This window comes from Falco biarmicus, chromosome 4 (genome assembly GCF_023638135.1).
Source record: "Falco biarmicus isolate bFalBia1 chromosome 4, bFalBia1.pri, whole genome shotgun sequence".
NCBI classification, from domain to species: domain Eukaryota; kingdom Metazoa; phylum Chordata; class Aves; order Falconiformes; family Falconidae; genus Falco; species Falco biarmicus.
Genome location: NC_079291.1, coordinates 62,213,645 through 62,230,302, shown reverse-complemented (window position 1 = coordinate 62,230,302; position 16,658 = coordinate 62,213,645). Strand labels below are relative to the sequence as shown.

The 16,658-nt window shown below is 67.7% G+C and overlaps 3 protein-coding genes across 7 annotated transcripts; 1 reads left to right on the top strand and 2 right to left on the bottom strand.

The window, feature by feature from the left end:
* Window positions 1-16: 16 nt before the first annotated feature.
* Window positions 17-1,988, top strand: CDK5 (cyclin dependent kinase 5). Its single transcript, XM_056334151.1, has 7 exons — window positions 17-230; window positions 478-552; window positions 657-753; window positions 839-908; window positions 1,030-1,090; window positions 1,168-1,248; window positions 1,378-1,988. The coding sequence occupies exons 1-7, from the start codon at window positions 141-143 to the stop codon at window positions 1,462-1,464; spliced, it is 561 nt and encodes a 186-aa protein (XP_056190126.1). The 5' UTR covers window positions 17-140; the 3' UTR covers window positions 1,465-1,988.
* A 116-nt stretch (window positions 1,989-2,104) lies between these two features.
* Window positions 2,105-11,858, bottom strand: ASIC3 (acid sensing ion channel subunit 3). 5 transcript variants are annotated; one of them, XM_056334148.1, is made up of 11 exons: window positions 10,671-11,858; window positions 6,273-6,423; window positions 6,072-6,199; window positions 5,143-5,293; window positions 4,988-5,044; window positions 4,524-4,677; window positions 3,763-3,854; window positions 3,609-3,688; window positions 3,452-3,523; window positions 3,119-3,171; window positions 2,105-2,503 (listed from the first exon to the last, which is right to left on the bottom strand). In XM_056334148.1, exons 1-11 carry the CDS (start codon window positions 11,223-11,225, stop codon window positions 2,425-2,427), a joined length of 1,572 nt encoding a protein of 523 aa, XP_056190123.1. In that variant the 5' UTR covers window positions 11,226-11,858; the 3' UTR covers window positions 2,105-2,424. The 5 variants fall into 5 exon arrangements, 4 of the variants coding, with proteins under 4 accessions (XP_056190123.1, XP_056190125.1, XP_056190122.1 ...); XM_056334150.1 differs by adding an exon at window positions 7,406-7,517 and having other exon boundaries at window positions 3,119-3,523; window positions 10,671-10,689; XM_056334147.1 differs by having other exon boundaries at window positions 3,119-3,523.
* Window positions 11,859-12,153: 295 nt separating this feature from the next.
* ABCB8 (ATP binding cassette subfamily B member 8) lies at window positions 12,154-16,606 on the bottom strand. Its single transcript, XM_056334146.1, has 16 exons — window positions 16,487-16,606; window positions 15,776-16,055; window positions 15,416-15,571; window positions 15,241-15,335; window positions 15,046-15,151; window positions 14,807-14,968; window positions 14,596-14,681; window positions 14,428-14,525; window positions 14,238-14,343; window positions 14,109-14,142; window positions 13,880-14,016; window positions 13,693-13,787; window positions 13,246-13,379; window positions 12,987-13,134; window positions 12,371-12,621; window positions 12,154-12,293 (listed from the first exon to the last, which is right to left on the bottom strand). Exons 1-16 carry the CDS (start codon window positions 16,573-16,575, stop codon window positions 12,213-12,215), a joined length of 2,058 nt encoding a protein of 685 aa, XP_056190121.1. The 5' UTR covers window positions 16,576-16,606; the 3' UTR covers window positions 12,154-12,212.
* Between the last annotated feature and the right edge of the window lie 52 nt (window positions 16,607-16,658).

Below are 16,658 nucleotides of genomic sequence, written 5' to 3'. Positions count from 1 at the left end.
CTTGGGGGACTTGGCAAGCCCTCGGGCGAGCTGGCACTTGTCCTGCCTGGCTGCGGCACTGTGGACTGCCCTGGCACCAGCCCACGGGCTCCAGGAGCTGATGGACTCTGCTGGGGCTGTGCTCTTCTCTGCAGTCCTTCATGTACCAGCTGCTGAAGGGCCTCGCGTTCTGCCACAGCCGCAACGTCCTGCACCGAGACCTCAAGCCCCAGAACCTGCTCATCAACAGGGTGAGGGCCAGGCTGCGTGCCAGCAGCGGGCTGCGTGCCGGTGGGGCGCTGCTTGCTAGTGGGGGCTGAGGCGGTGGTGATGCTGTGGAACTGTCCTGGCTGTCCGTGGCTTGTGATGCTGCCTCTGCCTCATGTTTTTGGTCGATGGGAAAGGCTGAAGGGCCTGAAGTGATGGCCACTGCCATCCCTGGGGTGCAGGACAGGGTGTGTCCCCCGCTGTCCTGCTGACGCAGCACTTTCCCTGCAGAACGGGGAGCTCAAGCTGGCTGACTTTGGCTTGGCCCGGGCCTTTGGCATCCCTGTGCGCTGTTACTCGGCAGAGGTGAGCTGGGAGGTCCGCACATTTGCTGGAGGCCTTCTCCTGGATGGAGGCTCAGCTTCCCCATCCCCCGGCTGGCTGAGCATCCCCACTGGCCCTCTGCGCAGGTTGTCACGCTGTGGTACCGGCCCCCAGATGTGCTCTTCGGCGCCAAGCTCTACTCCACCTCCATCGATATGTGGTCAGCTGGCTGCATCTTCGCAGGTAGTGCTGCCGGGGCTGCCAGCACAGGGGGCTGTGGCTGCTGGTGCTGTGGGGCCTTGGGGCCCAGCCCCTCTCTCTTTCCCAGAGCTGGCCAACGCGGGGCGGCCCCTGTTCCCAGGGAATGATGTGGATGACCAGCTGAAGAGAATTTTCCGATATCCTTCCAATGCATCGGGAGGGGTGCATCCCCCTCTCCTGGGCAGGGGAGCAGGGTAGGGTGAGGCAGGGATGGGCAGGGTGACCCCCGTGGTGGCCCTTGACTGCTGCCATCCCCACGTTGCTGGGAACCCCCACAGAGGAGCAGTGGCCAGCCATGGCCAAGCTGCCAGACTACAAGGTGAGGCAGGGGCAGGCTGGGGGCAGGGGTGGTGGGTGGCAGGAGCAGGCAGCCAGGGCTCACCTCTCTGTCCCCAGCCCTACCCCATGTACCCTGCCACCACCTCCCTGGTCAACGTGGTGCCCAAGCTAAACGCCACCGGCCGGGACCTGCTGCAGGTGAGTGCTCTGCCCATCCATCCTGCTGCCCCCACGGGGCTTCCCTGGGAGTGAGAGGGGCTCTGGCTTCTTGGAGGGGGGTGCCTGTCTGTGGGGGCTGGGGGGCTCAGCCTCACCTCTCATCACCAGAACCTGCTGAAGTGCAACCCGGTGCAGCGGATATCGGCGGAGGAGGCTCTCCAGCACCCCTACTTCACAGACTTCTGCCCCCCCTAGGGACACCCCTGGCACTGGCCCAGCCCCCGTGCTGAGCTGGAGGGGCAGCACCCCAGCTCTGGGCATGCTTCTGGCAGTGGTGGGAAGGGCAGTGGCGGGGTGTGTGAGGTGAGGACCCCAGCCCCACAGCCCCCCACCTCCAGTATTTTATTAGGTTTTTTAACCCAGTGCTGCCCCAGTTCTGCCCTGGCTGCTGGGTGCTAGCACAGCCCCCTCCTGTCCCTCACCCTCCCAGCCCCATAGTGGGGCCAGGAGCACTTGGAGCCCTCCCTGGTGACATGGGGCCATGGTGCTGGTGGAGGGGCAGGACCCTCCCAGGACCAGGTGCAGGACCTTGGTGGGGTGGGTGGGACCCCCCCACCCCTCCTTTCCCTGCTGCACCCCGGCCCCTTCCCTGGCAGGAGAGGGGGTCCCGGGCACCAGCCTCAGGGCTGGGGGGGGACCTTGTTTTTTTTCTACCGTGCTGCTGTACGTGGGTGATCATGCGTGTTTGTTACCTCCATAAAGAGCTTCCCTCTCCCCAGCGCCTGCCTTCTCTTTCCTAGGGCACTGGGGACCCCCCCACAACCCCTGCAGAGCCTGCCCTGCTCTGCACAGCCCCTGTCCCCCCTGCCAGCAGCACAGGAGCCAGGGCCTGGGACAGGTCTTTAATGGGGCGGGGGCCACAGCGAGCAGGCATCGCAATGTACAGTGCAGTGGGGAGGGGGGTTGGGCGCAAGCAGCGCATGCAGGTACACTGGAGGAGGGCCGGGAGGGACCCACCACCACTGCCACCACCCCCAGGCAGTGGTGGTGGGAGGCCCAGAACGGGGCACCTTGGGGCCTGGTGCCAGCTCCACAGCCGCATGGGCTCCCCAGGTCCCGGCAGGGCAGTCTGGTGGGGGCCCCACTGGACCCCCCCCCCAGCCCAACAGGGGGACACAGGGCTGGACTCTCAGCAGGCAAACTCCTCGAAGGCGCCTAGAGCCGGGTGACGAGGTAGCACGTTCGGGGCGAAGCTGAGACTGTCCGTGTGGCAGCGCAGGGGTGGACGGGGGCTCTGGGGATGGGGGGGAGCTGTTGGAGGCTCCAGGGGGCTGCGCTGCAGCCACCACCCCCATCCCCACTGCACTGGGCCATGCTGGGGGGCTCTGCCCCTTGCCCCGACCCCAAATGCCCTTGGGGCTGCCCTGGGAACCCCCCTAGTTTCAGGGAGGCCAGCACACAGCTGCTATGGAGCAAGGCTGTCCCCCCACCTTGTCCCATCCCTGAGTGGTCAACCTCCCCCAGGACAGGAGAGGGGAGGTTGGGGTGGTCCCCAGCTGCAGGGGAATGGGGGTCACTAGGCAGGAGGGACCCAGGGGGCATGGTGCTGGGGAGTGATGCATGAGGATGTGAGCAGAGCCGGTGGGGGGGTGGCCCCCGGTGATGATGCCAAGAAAAGCCTGGGATGGAGGGAGTGGGTGTGTGGACCCCTAGGGCCCATCTGCAGGGGAACGGGTAAGGGGGTCCCTGCCCAGGGGGACCGTGGTTGCATCTTTCTTGCCCCTCAACCCTGGCCAGGGATCCCGATCACCCCCCTGGAGGGAGGCAGCCCCGCGGCCCCCCTGTGCTGGCATTGCCGGGGTGGGGGTCTGGGTGCTGCCCCCCCCGGGTGTAGCAGGGGGATCTCTACCTGGGCCCCGGAGGGAGCGGGACAGCAGGGCTGCCCGGGACCGCTGGATGCTCCTGGCCGGCGGCGTGGGTGCAGGATGGGCGGGCGGACGGACGGACAGAGAGGAGCGAATGAGTGCGGGGGTCCCAGTGGGATGAGGCCGAGCAGCAATGGTGGGATGAGGTGTGAGGACCGCCCCTCCCCCCCCCCCCTCCCCCTTGCCGCCTGTGCCAGGGTTGGGGGGAGAGGGTGGCCCGGTCGCAGCCCGGAGGGGTTGGGGGGTGCTGAAGGGGTGCAGCACCAGGCAGGTTGAGCCATGAGGGGCTGCAGGGGGCTGTCGGGGAGGGGTGTTACCAGGGTGCTGCTGTCGCTCCGGGGAGCCCTCTTTTTCTCCTTGTAGAAGCTGAGGAGTTTGTACCGGAACACCTGGGGGAGATGGTTCAGGGCCCCTGGCCACAGCCCTGAGCATCCTCTGGCTGGGGGTCAGTGCAGGGGGCTGGGGGATGCTCACCTCGTACAGGTAGTCAAAGATCTCCAGTATGGTGAGGAGGCTGGCACCAATGAAGAGCCCCATCTGCCCTCCAATGTCGCCTGGCCGAGGGTTGGTGTTAGAGGGGGGGCTTTTTCCCCCCCCCAGACCCTCATGGACCCCCCTGGGCACTTACCCAGCAGCCCCGCCACCTCATACGCCTTCTTCTGCTCGATCATCTCGTAGTTCAGGGCCTCAAAGAAGATGTCCAGGACCAGCACATTGTCCCTGGGGAGGTACAGAAGGGTCCGGGACGGACAGAGGAGCTATCAGGAGGCATCCCCAGCCACGGGGGGGCTGTGCTGTGCCACCAGGATGGGGTGGAGAGGTCTGGGTCTGCCCTGAGCTGGCATGGCACAAGGATGTACTGTGCCATGCTGTGCTGTGCCACGCCACGCTGTGCCACACCATGCTGTGCCACACTGGTTGTGGTGCTGGGTGTTTTTCCCTGTGCTGGGGCAGATTTGCAGAGGGGAGGTGGTGCTGTGCCATGCTGTGCCAGTTCATGTATGCTTGAGGATGTCGTGTGGCCGTGCTGTGCCATGTCACGCCGTCACACCACCGTGCTATACCAGTTCATGTATGCTGGGGCATGCCACACAGCTGTGTTGTGCTGTCTCACACCGGTGTGCTGTGCCGTGCCAGTTCACACATGCTGGGGGATGCCGTGCTGTGCTGTGCCATACTGTGCCATGCCATGCTGTGTGGTGCCACGTTTTTCCCTGTGCTGGGGCAGATTTGCACAGGGGAGGTCGTGCCGTGCTGTGCCGTGTCAGTTCACATATGGTAGGGATGTGTGGCTGTGCCATGCCATGTCACACTGTCATGCCGTGCCAGTTCCTGCATGCTGGGGGATGCCGTGCCACACCATGTGCTCTCGAAGCCGCAGGCACTCACGCGATGTACTGCTCCGTTTTGTTGAACTTCTTGGCCAGGTACCGTGCTGAGGCCTTGCTAGGGATCTTCACCATGGAAAGCTCTTTGCCGTAGCGCACCATGGCGCAGGGCGTGCGGCAGGCACAGTACTCGCTGTCCTTCTTCACCAGGAAGTCTGGAGGGGGGAAGCATGGGTGGGATGGGGACACTGGGACTCCTGCCCATGTGGGGTCGGGATGCTCCTGACTGGAGCCACCCAGGCGGTGGTGGGTGCCGGTGGCATGGGACAAGCGTGCCATGAGCATGGCTGGTGTGCCCAGGGTCTGAGCAGGCAGGGACCCCCTGTGGCGAGGGCATGGGGACAATGATGCCACGTTTGCAATGATAGAGCCTGGCAGAAGGTGCGGGGGTGGCCGAGGGGTCCTGGGGGGAAGCTGGAGGTGTCCGGGGATGCCAGAGGTGGGCAGGGTGCTGCCAGTACGTACCCAGCGCGGGGTCAGCGCACTCCTTGTACTGCTCCGGGGTGCAGACGTTGGCGTTGCCTGCGGGGGGAGGCGGCAGTCGCAGGGGCAGGAGGGTCTCCCCACCGCCCCGGCCCTGCGGCAGCCACCCCCCAGCCCCAGCCCCGGCCCCGGCTCACCCGGCATGTGCACCATGCGGCAGTTGCAGTTCTCAGCCAGGTAGCGGGTCTCGCAGTCCAGGCGGCAGGCAGTGATGCTGTAGTTGGTGAAGAAGTCGGACTCGATGGGGGTGGCCTTGCAGTCCCCCCAGGGTGGGGGCAGGTACACCAGCTGCCGGCCGTGGGCTAAGGAAAACACGCATCCCTGGCCCACAACGCCCACCTCCCAGCCCACCATGGTGCTGTGTCCTTCAGGCAGAGCTTGGCCCCATGCAGTGGTGTTGGGGGGGTCATGCCACCCCAGAGACCCTGCTCCCACCCCTGCCTCTCCTTGTGGGGCACCGGTGTCACCTGCACCCAGCGTGGCAGTGGGTGGGAAGGTGCTGGGCGAGACCTGGCACATGGCACCAGCTGGGAGTACACAGGGGCCAGACGTTCTGGGGGTCAGCATGGACCCCCATGCTCCTTGTGGTGGCCGATGGAGTGGTGCTGGGGCCAGTGCAAGGTGCGTGCTTGGCAATGCAGCAGCAGGAACCAGCAAGACACCCATGGGCGCCAAGGGCTGCACTCCTGCTGCCACAGCCCACACCATGAGCGCCGGCACACATGGAGACACCCACTCCAGACACCTAAATTTAGGTGTCTGGCTGCGCGAGCTGGATGCCGCCCCTGCCAACGGTCTGTTCTGCAGGAGGCTGGGGGGTCGCTGCCGGGGGCTGATGCGTGCTGCAGGACCGAGCTTCCTCAGCATGGGGCTGCCCCACACCGTGCTGCGGTATTGCCAGCAAAGCTGCCATGCCGGTGGCACGGTACCTGCCATGTGGCATGGCTTGGCACAGCATGGACCCATGGGGATGGCTGCCCCTGTGCCGGGACTGCCCGAGCCCTGGGGAGGGGGCTGTGCCCCCCTAGCCCCCTCCACGCACCGCTTGGGCAGAGCGGCCGGATACCCGCTGCTGCTGGCAGGACACGAAGGTCTGGAAGCCAGGTGCCACACCAAAGCCCAGCTGGTCAATGAAGGGGGGCTCCTCCTGGCTATGGATCTGCACCTTCACCCCTGCCTCGTAGGAGGTCTCGTCTGCAAGGCAGGGAAGGCGTTGGGGGTGCGGGGCTTCAGCCAGGCTGTGGGCAGAGCTGGGGGGGGCCCTCACCCGTGTCCCCCCAGACGGGCAGGTATTCCTCTTGCTGGACGTTGAGCATCAGCTCCAGGCCGTTCCCCGCACCACCCTGCAGCGTGGTCAGCACCTCCCGGCCTGGCCCCCCCGAGTTGAAGGTGTAGCACTTGCCGAGGCGGGTGAAGATCTGTGGGGACAGGGCAGGACCCTCAGCACCCACCACGGGGGCCACCCATGAGACAACAGTATCTGGGGTGCTGGGCGTGCACCTGCCCTGCACCCACCGAACAGAGCTTGGGGGGCAGCACCCGGGGACCCGGCACAGCCCCAGTGCTGGATCCCAGTGCTCCATCAGCCCATGACCAGGGAAGGGGCTGGTGTGGGGGCTGTGGATGGGGTCGTGGAGTGGCTGCTGCTACCTCTGCCTCAGCACAGTGTCCTTGGCTCTGCCAGGTCCCAATGGTGCTGTGGGACTCCCGGCCTGTAACCTGCCTCCCAGCACTTGCCATGGCAGAGGGACAGTTCCTCCCCAGCTAGGCAGGATGTGGGACCCCAACCCCTGGGAAGGTGCCCACAGACCCCCCCAGCCCAGGGCTGACCCACTTCTTCCCACAGCCCACTAGCATGGAGAAAGATCCCACCAGCCTCCACAGTGAGCACAGACCACCTGCCCCTGCTGTCACACTTTGTCCCCACTGCCCCACAGCCACTTCCCACCCCTTCCCCATGCCCCGGGGACGGCTCTCTTGTGGGGAGCGGGGCTGAGCCACACACTCTGGCCATCACCCCGCCCTGGCCCCCTACACCTGCACTGCAGCCCGACAGCCCCCCCATCCTCCTGTGGCTCCCCATCCCCACCACACTTCCCCACAGCCCCACATCTCTCCATGGCCCCGTGGGTGCAGGGTGGGCAAGAGGAGCTGCCCCAGGGCAGCGCAGCGGGAGCTTCACCGAGTGCCTGGGGCTAGGGAACACAGGGTGGGGGCACGGCTGCCCCACAGCCCACACACCCCATCACCCCACTGCTCCAAAACCTGCTCAGCCCTGGGGGTCCTGCCCAAGCCCTGCCCAGGGCAGAGCCAGCTGAGGCTGCTGTGGGTCCTGCCCGGGACGGAGCCAGCCGTGGCCGTGGCAGTGACTGTAGCTGTGGCAGTGGTGCTGGCACTCACGGCAGTGAAGTTCTGGGGGCCGCAGTCCTGGGCACGTAAGCAGCAGCGCAGCAGCATCTCATGGATGGGGCGCCAGGCGCGCTGGTGGAAGGCGCCCAGGTCGTGGCTCTTGCTGGGGAAGAAGCCGGCGAGGTTGGGGGGTCTGCCCCAGTGCCCGCAGACAGGGGGGAAATCCTCCCTCCCCACTGCCAGCAGCTGCCCCAGCCAGAACAGGTCACTGGGGGTGAGCTGGGAGCAGTTGTAGTTGCAGAGGGTGACGGTGGGGAAGATGAGGCCACGGCTTTCCACCTCCCAGCACAGCGACGCGGGGGTACGCAACCTAGTGCTGCACCCACTGCCCAGCCTGCAGCAGGAAGGTGCCCAGCAAGCCAGGAAGGCACCAGCCTGGAGCACGTGGCACGATGCCGGTGCACCAGGCACAAAGATGTGTCCCAGCCCATGCAGGGCACAGGAGCAGGTGAAAGGTGGCTGGGCTGGCCATCCCCTGTGCCCCTTCATCTGGCCCTAGTGGCTCAGTGGCCATGGTGGTCCATCCTGCCTGGCTCTGCAGCAGGACTGGGCTTCAGCACAGCTCCAGGGGTATGTGGGGATATGTGGGGACATGTGAGTGGTGAGGGCACAAGCCAGGACAGAGACAGGGACCAGGGCTTGGCTTAGCCATGGTGGCAGAGGTTGTCACTCCCACAAGGACCTGAGAGCCAGCCTTGTGCCATCAACCCCAGAGCACCCAGCACCCATGGACCAGCACCCACAGCCAGGGACCCCAGCACCCGGAGCCTCCAGGGACCAGCACCCGGGGCAGAGACCCTGCCCAGAGCCCGCAGCATGATCCTGAGCTAAACAACTGTGAGCTGCTCCCTCAGAACCCCTCTCACGCAGAGGCCACAGCCTCCACCCCATGGAGGGGCTGCCCTGGGGGAGGGGCTGCAGCCATGGCCCCCCAGCTATGGCATGTGTGTGTCTGTCCCCCGGGTATGGTTGTCCCCCCATCCTGCCCCACGGGGGGGGGGGGGGGGAGGGGGGGGAACACATGACACGGAGGGGGGCGTTGCTATGGTAATGGGCTGTTCCTAAAGAGGGGAGCCGTCACCATGGCAACATGCTGCCCAAGGAGGAGGAGGGGGGCGACTGCCATGGCAACGGCTGCCCGGCACAGGGATGTGCTGGGACATAGCTGCTGGGGGGGGGACACACACAGGAATGGGGATACAGCCCTGTTACTGCCAGCCCTCTTGGTCCCCATACTCAGGGTGACCCACGATCAGCCCCCCAGCCCTGCACTCTGGGGCCATGCTGGCCCCAAGCACCCCCAGTTCCCATAGCCCAGCTTGCCCCATCCCTGCCAGCCCCAGGGGGAGGCAGCTGTGGGGCACAGACCCAGCCTGGACAGCCCTTGCTTTGGACACTCGCCATGTGCCCAGGGTCCTTGGGGACCCCAAGGATGGGGCTGGGATGAGGTGCCGCACACAGCCGATCTCTCCAGCCCAGGCATGGGATGGGAGCCCCAGAGCCCACTGCCACCGGAGGGGACGCGGTGCCGTGAGCTGCCAGCTTAGCACTGAGGCCCAGGGCAGAGGGTCATAATCCGTGACTAAGGCCAGGCATTAGCTCTGGATTTTCAGCCGCGAAAGTTGCAGTGGGTGCAGGCAGAGACAGGGCTGAGCTGGGCTGGGCAGCCCCACGGTGTGGCTGCATGTGCCGGGGGTGGCCACAGCTGCTCAGGCAGAAGTTTCTCGCTGCCCATCAGAAACAAGGTGGCAGCGGTGCCGGTTGTGCAACACATGCGGGCAGAGCCCGATGCTCCCGGAGGCATTGGTGACCCTCAGGGCAGTGGGAGCAGCACAGCACCCGCCCCCGACACCATCAGCACAGGAACGGAGATGGGTGCCTGCGCACCCCTGGGGCAGGCACCGGTTCCCCACGCTGGCAGCAAGCTGGTGCCCCTGTGGCTCAGCCATACTCTCCAGAGAGGTGCTGGCCCTCCAGCTGCCATGGCAGCTGTGCCACCCCACGTCCTGCCCTGGGGACCCTCAGCCCTCCCGCCACATGTCCCAGCCCTCAACCCAGGCGGCTGCCACCTGGCCCTGCCAGAGGGGCACCGACAGAGCTGCTCCAGCAAAGGGCGCAGGGGTCGCAGAGTTGCCGAAGGGGATGCTTTTCAATTGAGCTCCCAAGGAAAATTAATTTTGCACATTAGTAGTCTTAAGCTGACAGTAATGCTGTTGTGATAGCGTGGCCAAGCAGCGGGCACAGGCTGCCCAGCTCCCACAGCACGCTGCCTCCCCGGCACTGCCGCAGCACAAAGGACATGTCTCCTGTCCATGCCCCTCTCCTGCCCGTACCACCGTTCCTGCCTGTCCCTCCTGGGCAGGCACTGCCACAGGCGGGTCTCACAGGACCTGGCACAGGCTGCCTGCAGTTGAGGTTTGCTGGGGGTCCCCATTCCCACCCATGGTTGCACAGGGCAGGGAAGGCACTCCCTCCCACGGCCGCCCTGCTGCCCACAGCAGCCCCCACCTGCACAGGGACGTGGAAGCCCTGCTCCCCTCTGCCACGCTCCAGCAGCTGCCTGCACCCTGCATGTCACCCAGGGGCAAGCCTGCAGCCCGGGGGATGCAGCTTGGCCCCGCTGCTGGGGCACGGCTGCTGTGGTGAGAGCGACTCCCTGGCTCAGCAGCAGAGTGGGCACAGCCCCAGGAGTGGTGGGGGAGTGCTGAGGGCAGCACGATGGCTGCAGGGGGGATGACTCTGGCATAGGAGACCCCTGGCCGCGCCAGGGCCAGCTGCACGGAGGAGTTGCGGGAGTGGGAGCCTGTTTGCAAACTCAGCCAGGGAAGCGGCTGGTGCTGGTGCCTGGGTGGGACCTGGGGCTGGCGTGGGGGGAGCAGGGGCTGTACCCCTAAGCATCCCGTGGCAAGGGGCTGCACACAGGCAGAGCTGCCCAGCCGGGTGCAGGGTCCCGGCACAGCACGGCTCCAGGCTGGGTGCCGTTCACAGCCACCAGGCACCCCTGCAGTGAGGGTGGGGTGAGGGCACCTCAGCTGGCCCACTGCAGTGCCTGGGAAGGTGGGCTGCAGGTGGTGGGACACGCCAGTGGGATGGCTGTGGGGCTCACCCACTGGTGCTGCAGCAGCCTCAGCATGCCGGTGCCTGACCCTGGCAGGACACTGGCATCCGTTCGTGGTCCTCAGGGGCACGTGGCCACCCAGTCACCGGTGGAGCCCCCTCCTCCAGCTGGGCATCGCGCCCCGCGGCCGGCACTCACCACGGTGAAGTTGCGGGCAGTGCAGTTAGCACCGCGGAAGGAGCACTGCAGCAGCATGTCGGCCAGGTCATGGCCAGTGCGGTTGTAGAACTCGGCCATGCTGAAGGGCTTCGCCTTGAAGTTCTTGAAGTTGGCCTTGTCGCGCAGGGCAGCCAGGACGTGGGGCTCGGCCAGCTGCGGGTTGCTGATCTCGTAGCGGTCGTTGAGCAGCGCCAGCAGCTCGCCCACGTGGTACATGTCGTTGCGGGTGATCTTGGAGAAGCGGAACTCATTGAGGTTGCAGATGGTGATGGCTGGGAAGGTGAGGTTGTGGGCAGCCACCTCGTCCAGCTTGGTGACATGTGGGTAGGTGAGGAAGTAGGCAACACGCTCGGCGCAGACCAGCAGCAGCAACCCCAGCGAGCCCAGGAAGAAGGCACCCCACAGCACGCGGCGCAGCGACACGGCCCCGTAGGCGAAGACGTGGCTGATGCCGTGCAGCGAGGAGCTGTGAGCGAAGGCCCGCAGGCTGGAGAGCCCCGAGCCCTCCCTGCCACCCTCTGCGCCCGCCCTCATGATGCTGCTGCCGGGCCCCCGCGCTCCCCACCGCCCTCAGCCCCCCGGCCGCCCCCGGCCCATCGCCGCGTCGTGCTCAGACTGCTGCGGGCAGGCAGGGCAGGACCAGGACCAGGACCAGGACCAGGACCAGCCCCGGCTCCGGCTCCGCTCCCGCTGCCGCGGCGCAGCCGCTGCCGGTCTGCGGCCGCCCCCCGCCCCCGCCCCTCCCGGGCGGCTCCACCCGTCACCGCCCCCCGGCGAGGACGGGCGGGGGGCGCGGAGCCGGGAGCTGGGCAGGGTTGGGGGCTGCCCTCGCCGCAACCCCCTCCTCTCTCCCTCCCTGCTCGACCCCCCTCCCTCCGGGCACGGAGCCCCCGCTCAGCCCATTACGGGGGGGAACTCGGACACTGCAGCATCCCCCTGGGCCGCGCCGGGCCCCCGCACCGGCGGCCGCAGAGCAGGGGTGGCCCGGAGCCCCTCCCGGGGCAGCGGCGGGGCGGGGGGCGCTGGGGTACTGAGGGGTGGGAGCCCCAGCGGGGGGGCGTGTCAGCAGGCGGCTGTCCTGCCCCGGGGGGCACACGGGGGTCCCGACACCCAGAGGAACAACGCAGGGGTCCCTCCTTACTCCGGCGGGGGAGGGGGGGCGGTGTATACAAGGGTTCCCCCGCCCCGGACCGCCGACAGGCACCTGCCCTGCCCCGCGGAGGGGCGGGGCCAACACTCCGCCCCGCCCCTAAATAAGCGTCACCCCACGGCACCGCCCCCTGGCAGGGCGGGAGGCCGAGCACAGGCCCCGCTCCCGCCGCTGCGACGGGCGCCCCCGAGCGGCTCGGAGGGCCCCTCGCAGCGGGCGCGGGGAGGGCGGTGCCGGCGCCCCCCTCGGCAGCCCGGTCGGCCCCGGCTCGGGTCCCCCCAGCCCCGCAGCACACAGCAGAGCCCCCACGGCCGCTTTTCATCCCTGGTTTATTGGGGAGCAGCGGGTGCCCCCCCGCGTCCGCTCCACGCTCAGGACTGGTCCTTGGTCTGTCGACGGATGAGCTCGGCGTACAGCCCCCCGCGGCGCACCAACTCCTCGTGGGTCCCTGCCTGGGGGGACGGTGGAGACAGCGTCACCCATGCGGCTGCGCACCACCACCCCACGCCCCCCAGCGCCCCCCGCTCACCTCGGCCACCCGCCCCTGCGCCAGCACCACGATAAGGTCGGCCCCCCGGATGGTGCTGAGGCGGTGTGCGATGAGCAGCACCGTGCGGCCCGAGGCTGCGCGGTCCAGCGCCTCCTGCACCACCTTCTCTGACTGGGCGTCCAGTGCGCTCGTCGCCTCGTCCAGGATCAGGATAGCGGGGTCCTTCAGCAGGGCACGGGCGATGGCGATGCGCTGCTTCTGACCTCCTGACAGTGCCGTGCCGCGCTCGCCTGATGGGGACAACTGCGGGGTTCTGGTGCCGCCCCACCCTGGGGGGACCCCTGGATGGGCAGGGACCCAGGCCCCGAGGACAGGAGCCAAGGGGCACAGCCATGTTCCTGCAGCACCCCCAGGCACCACAGCCAGAGAGCCCCCCAGAAGCCCCACTCCTGCGGGGAGCCTGGCGCAGCTGCTGTCCCTCCCAGCACAGCCTCGCACCAGCGGTGACTAGCAGCCAGTGTCCTCAGGGGAACTTGGGCCACCTTGGCCAGGGTCTCATGCTCGTCTGCCTGTCCCATGGGGCAGCTGAGCTCCATCCTGCCCCGCACTGCCGCCAGGCTCAGCCCCCTGCCATGCCCTGCAGCCCAGCACATACCCACAATGGTGTTGTAGCCATCGGGGAAGCTGCGGATGAAGCCGTCCGCGTTGGCAAGCTGGGCTGCAGCGTACACCTCTGTGTCAGAGGCACCCGGCTTCCCGAAGCGGATGTTCTCCATGATGGTCATTCCGAAGAGCACTGGCTCCTGCAGCAGCAGCCAGCTCCTCAGCACCGAGCCCTGGACCAGGCCACCTCCCTCCCCTCCCCGGGTGTCCCATCCAGGGTGTGGGGGAAGCATCCCACAGCAGCCCCAAACCTGGCTGATGAAGCCGATGACCTGCCCTCGCAGCCAGGAAGGGTCCAGGGAGGAGATGTCATGGCCGTCTAGAGTGATGGTGCCTTGCGTGGGCTCATAGAACCGCTCCAGCAGTGCTGCCACCGTCGACTTCCCTGCAGAAGGGAGCCCTCAGCCCCACAACACCGGCTCCGGCCACATGCCCCGGCATCATGGAGAGCTGGTGGGTGGGTGAGAGGCACAGAGGCCAGTTCCCAGTCCCTGACACCCACTGGGCTGACTGGGCAGCACTGCAGAGGACTGGGGTGCAGGAGGATGCAGCCAGGGACTGGAGAGGGGCTGAGCTGGCGTCCCTGGGGTGGCTGGGCTGGCTCTAGCCCCCAACCCTGGCTGCAACACACAGGTCAGGGTATCCCCTGCCCTGGGGGTGCAGGGAGAGCCAGGGGGAGTCTGCGGCCAGGCTGGTACCTCCTCCGGATGGTCCCACGATGGCCACCGTCTTGCAGGGGGGCAAGGTGAGGCTGAAGTCCCGCAGGACTGAGTAGCCAGGGCGGGTGGGGTAGCTGCAGGTAGAGGAGAGGGGGGCTGCAAGAGCACCATGCCAGCATCCCCCAGCCTGTGGGGAGGCTTGGGTGGCCGGGATGCAGGGGCTCACCTGAAGGAGACGTGGTGGAAGCAGATGCGGCCCAGCAGGGAGTGGCTGGGGATGGAGCCTCCTCCCCGCAGCGCCACACTGGGCTCCAGCGTCAGCAACTCAAAGACGCGGGCGCCAGCACTCAGACCTCGCACCACCTGCAGGGACAGCAGTGGAAGCACCCCCCAGGACCCCCGGTCACCTGCCCCCCAGCTCCCGGGGGGGGAGTGGGACCCCCTGCCCCACCTACCTGCCCAAGGAGGATGGAGATGTTTGCCATGGACCTGTGGTGCACAAGGGGAGACTCAGGGTTGTGCTCACAGTGGGCCGCAGCACACCGAGGTGCCGGGAGAGGCATTGTGCCAGGCCCTGCCCTGACCTTTGCACCGTCTGTGAGGCCACCAGGAAGGACATGAGGTCCCCAGGTGAGAGCTCATCCCCAGCCATCAGTGAGCCGCCCACGAAGATGGTACCCAGGACAATGCCTATGGGGGGCGGGATAGAGTTGGGACCCAGAGGGGGTGCTGCCCCATGGCACTGCTTGGTTCCACCCCATGGCACCCACTCACCGTTGAGCGCCAGGTTGGAGAGCCCCTGGAAGGCAGCAATGCCCAGCCCCAGCCGCTCATTCAGCCAGCTGGCACGGTCCACCTCGGTGCAGTACAGCCTGTGGGCAGGGAATGGGGACTGATGCCCACCCAGCTCCCGGTCGCCCCCAATCCCCACTGACCCCTTACCCTGCCTGCTGGTCCTCCATAGCAAAGGCGCGCACGGTCCGGACATTTCCCAGCACCTCATCTGCTATCCCGGTGGCCTTGGCCACCTGCGGGGAGAGGGATGGAGCAGGGGGCCAGGAGTGGGACACCCCCTGCTCGGGCCCTGGGGGGATGGCGGGGTCCCTTGATGGGGGTTGTAGGGCTGGAGTGCAGGGGGAAAGTGTGGGGTTACCTGCTCCTGTGCCCGGCGGGAGAGGCTGCGGAGGATGGTGCCAATGAGGGCCCCGGCACCCACCAGCGTGGGCAGCGCCACGAGCAGGAGGCCGGTCAGCTTCGGAGAGAGCAGGTAGAGCGAGACAAAGCAGCCTGCCGTCTGGGTGCCACTGCGCAGGCCCTAGGTGGGGGGAGGGTCGGCAGGGGTGGGTGCTAGGGGCTGGGGGGGGGTCTGGTGCTGCTAGCTGCGTGTCTCACCTGGGAGATGGCCAGCTTGAAAGAGGACTTGAACTCCTGGATGTCGGTCGTCAGCCGGTTCACCAGCTGTCCTGTCCGGTTGGCGTCAAAGAATGCCACATCCTGCCTGCCGGGGGGAGTGGCAGCAGGCTGGGGCAGTGGGCTGGGGGTCCCCTCATGCATCCCGTCCCCTCACTGCCCTGTGGGGCATTTTACCGGAGCAAGGAGATGAAGAGCGCCTTGCGCATGCTGCCCGCCACCTGCTCCCCAACCCGTGCCAGCAGCGCAATGTACCCAAAGGTCAGCAGCCCCTGCGGAGGAAACAGGCTTGGGAGGGGCACAGGGGCAGCCCCCCGGCACCCCCCACCTGGCTCAGGGTGCTGGCACCCACCTGCAGGCAGTATACAGCGAGCAGACGCAGAGCTGGGCACCGGACCTCCTGCAGGTAGGTGGTGATGTGGCTGCGGGTGCAGTGGGCCACCACGTTGACCAGCTGCCCCAGCAGCACCGGGATGTGGACGTTGAGCAGGGCTGCGCCCAGCGCCAGCTGCGGGAACGGCGGGTGTCAGTGCCACAGCACAGGGATGGCAGGTGTCAGTGCCGTGGCATGGGGACAGTGGGTATCCGTGCCATGGCACAGGGACAGTGGGCGTCATGCTGCAGTATGGGAACAGTGGGCATCGAGGATGGTGGGCATCACACCATGGCACGGGGACGAGGGGCCCGTGGCCACCCACCCGCCCCACCTTACCACCACGGCTGCCGAGAGGGCCAGGAGCTGGGGGCGCAGGAAGGTCCAGAACAGCGGCCAGTTGAAGGTGGGCTCCGGCTGTGGCTGGGCAGGCTCGAGGACAGCTGGGACGGTGGGGACGGTGGCCTCCTTGCAGCGCGCAGCTGTGCCCAGCAAGCCAAGCACCATGCAGCCCGTGGCTGGGCCAGCCAGGAGCAGGCAGCGCAGGGCTGGTGGCGTGGGGCTGGGGGAGAGGTGAGGGGGGCCAGCAAGCCCGAGGCGTACCCCCCCATACCTGAAACTGAGGAGAGGGGTGAGCATGGGCCACCTGAACCTGGGGCCAGCCCCGGGGACATAGGGGACCTGGACAAGGGCCGCTCCCCCCAGGCATGGCCAGCCTCCCCATGCTGACCTGGGCTGCCCCGGGGCAGGGGACACCCTGGCCCCCTCCCAGTGCTCCCGCCACCCCCACTCGCATACTCCCCCCCCGGCTGAGCACCAGCACCCGGACCCCCCCCCCCCGCTCTGCCCCCAGCCCAGCGCTTGGGAGCCCACCGCCCCCTGCACGCCCCCAGCCCTGCTGCCCCGAGACACACACGAACCCCTGCAGCCCCCCGGAGCCCCAACCCCACCGCACCCCCTGACCCCAGTGACCCCGAGTCCAGCCCCGCCCCCCCAGCGACGCCGAGCCCGGCCAGCCCCCCCCCCCCCGACCCCGAGGCTCCCCGGTACCTCCGGGCCGGGGCGAGGGGCGGCCGCAGCGCAGCGTGGACACAGCGGAGCCCGGCCCGAGCGCCGAGTGCCCGCAGCAGCAGCAGCATGGCGGGCACCGACGGGGTGGGCGGGGGCGGCACCGGGTCGGGCAGGGGCGGGCGGGGGCGGCACCGGGGCGGGCAGGGGCGGG

What these genes read in the sequence shown, in the direction of transcription:
- CDK5 (XM_056334151.1), top strand. Translation starts at nt 141, where the DNA reads ATGTACCAGCTGCTGAAGGGCCTCGCGTTCTGCCACAGCCGCAACGTC. An exon ending in TGCGCTGTTACTCGGCAGAG is followed by an intron (nt 553 to 656) that starts GTGAGCTGGGAG and finishes CCCTCTGCGCAG; the next exon opens with GTTGTCACGCTGTGGTACCG. An exon ending in CAGCTGAAGAGAATTTTCCG is followed by an intron (nt 909 to 1,029) that starts ATATCCTTCCAA and finishes TGCCATCCCCAC; the next exon opens with GTTGCTGGGAACCCCCACAG.
- ASIC3 (XM_056334147.1), bottom strand. Translation starts at nt 11,225, where the DNA reads ATGAGGGCGGGCGCAGAGGGTGGCAGGGAGGGCTCGGGGCTCTCCAGC. An exon ending in TGAGGTGGCGGGGCTGCTGG is followed by an intron (nt 3,689 to 3,762) that starts GTAAGTGCCCAG and finishes ACCCTCGGCCAG; the next exon opens with GCGACATTGGAGGGCAGATG. An exon ending in TCTTTGACTACCTGTACGAG is followed by an intron (nt 3,524 to 3,608) that starts GTGAGCATCCCC and finishes CATCTCCCCCAG; the next exon opens with GTGTTCCGGTACAAACTCCT.
- ABCB8 (XM_056334146.1), bottom strand. Translation starts at nt 16,575, where the DNA reads ATGCTGCTGCTGCTGCGGGCACTCGGCGCTCGGGCCGGGCTCCGCTGT. An exon ending in TCAAGCTGGCCATCTCCCAG is followed by an intron (nt 14,969 to 15,045) that starts GTGAGACACGCA and finishes CCCCCCACCTAG; the next exon opens with GGCCTGCGCAGTGGCACCCA. An exon ending in ATGGAGGACCAGCAGGCAGG is followed by an intron (nt 14,526 to 14,595) that starts GTAAGGGGTCAG and finishes CCCTGCCCACAG; the next exon opens with GCTGTACTGCACCGAGGTGG.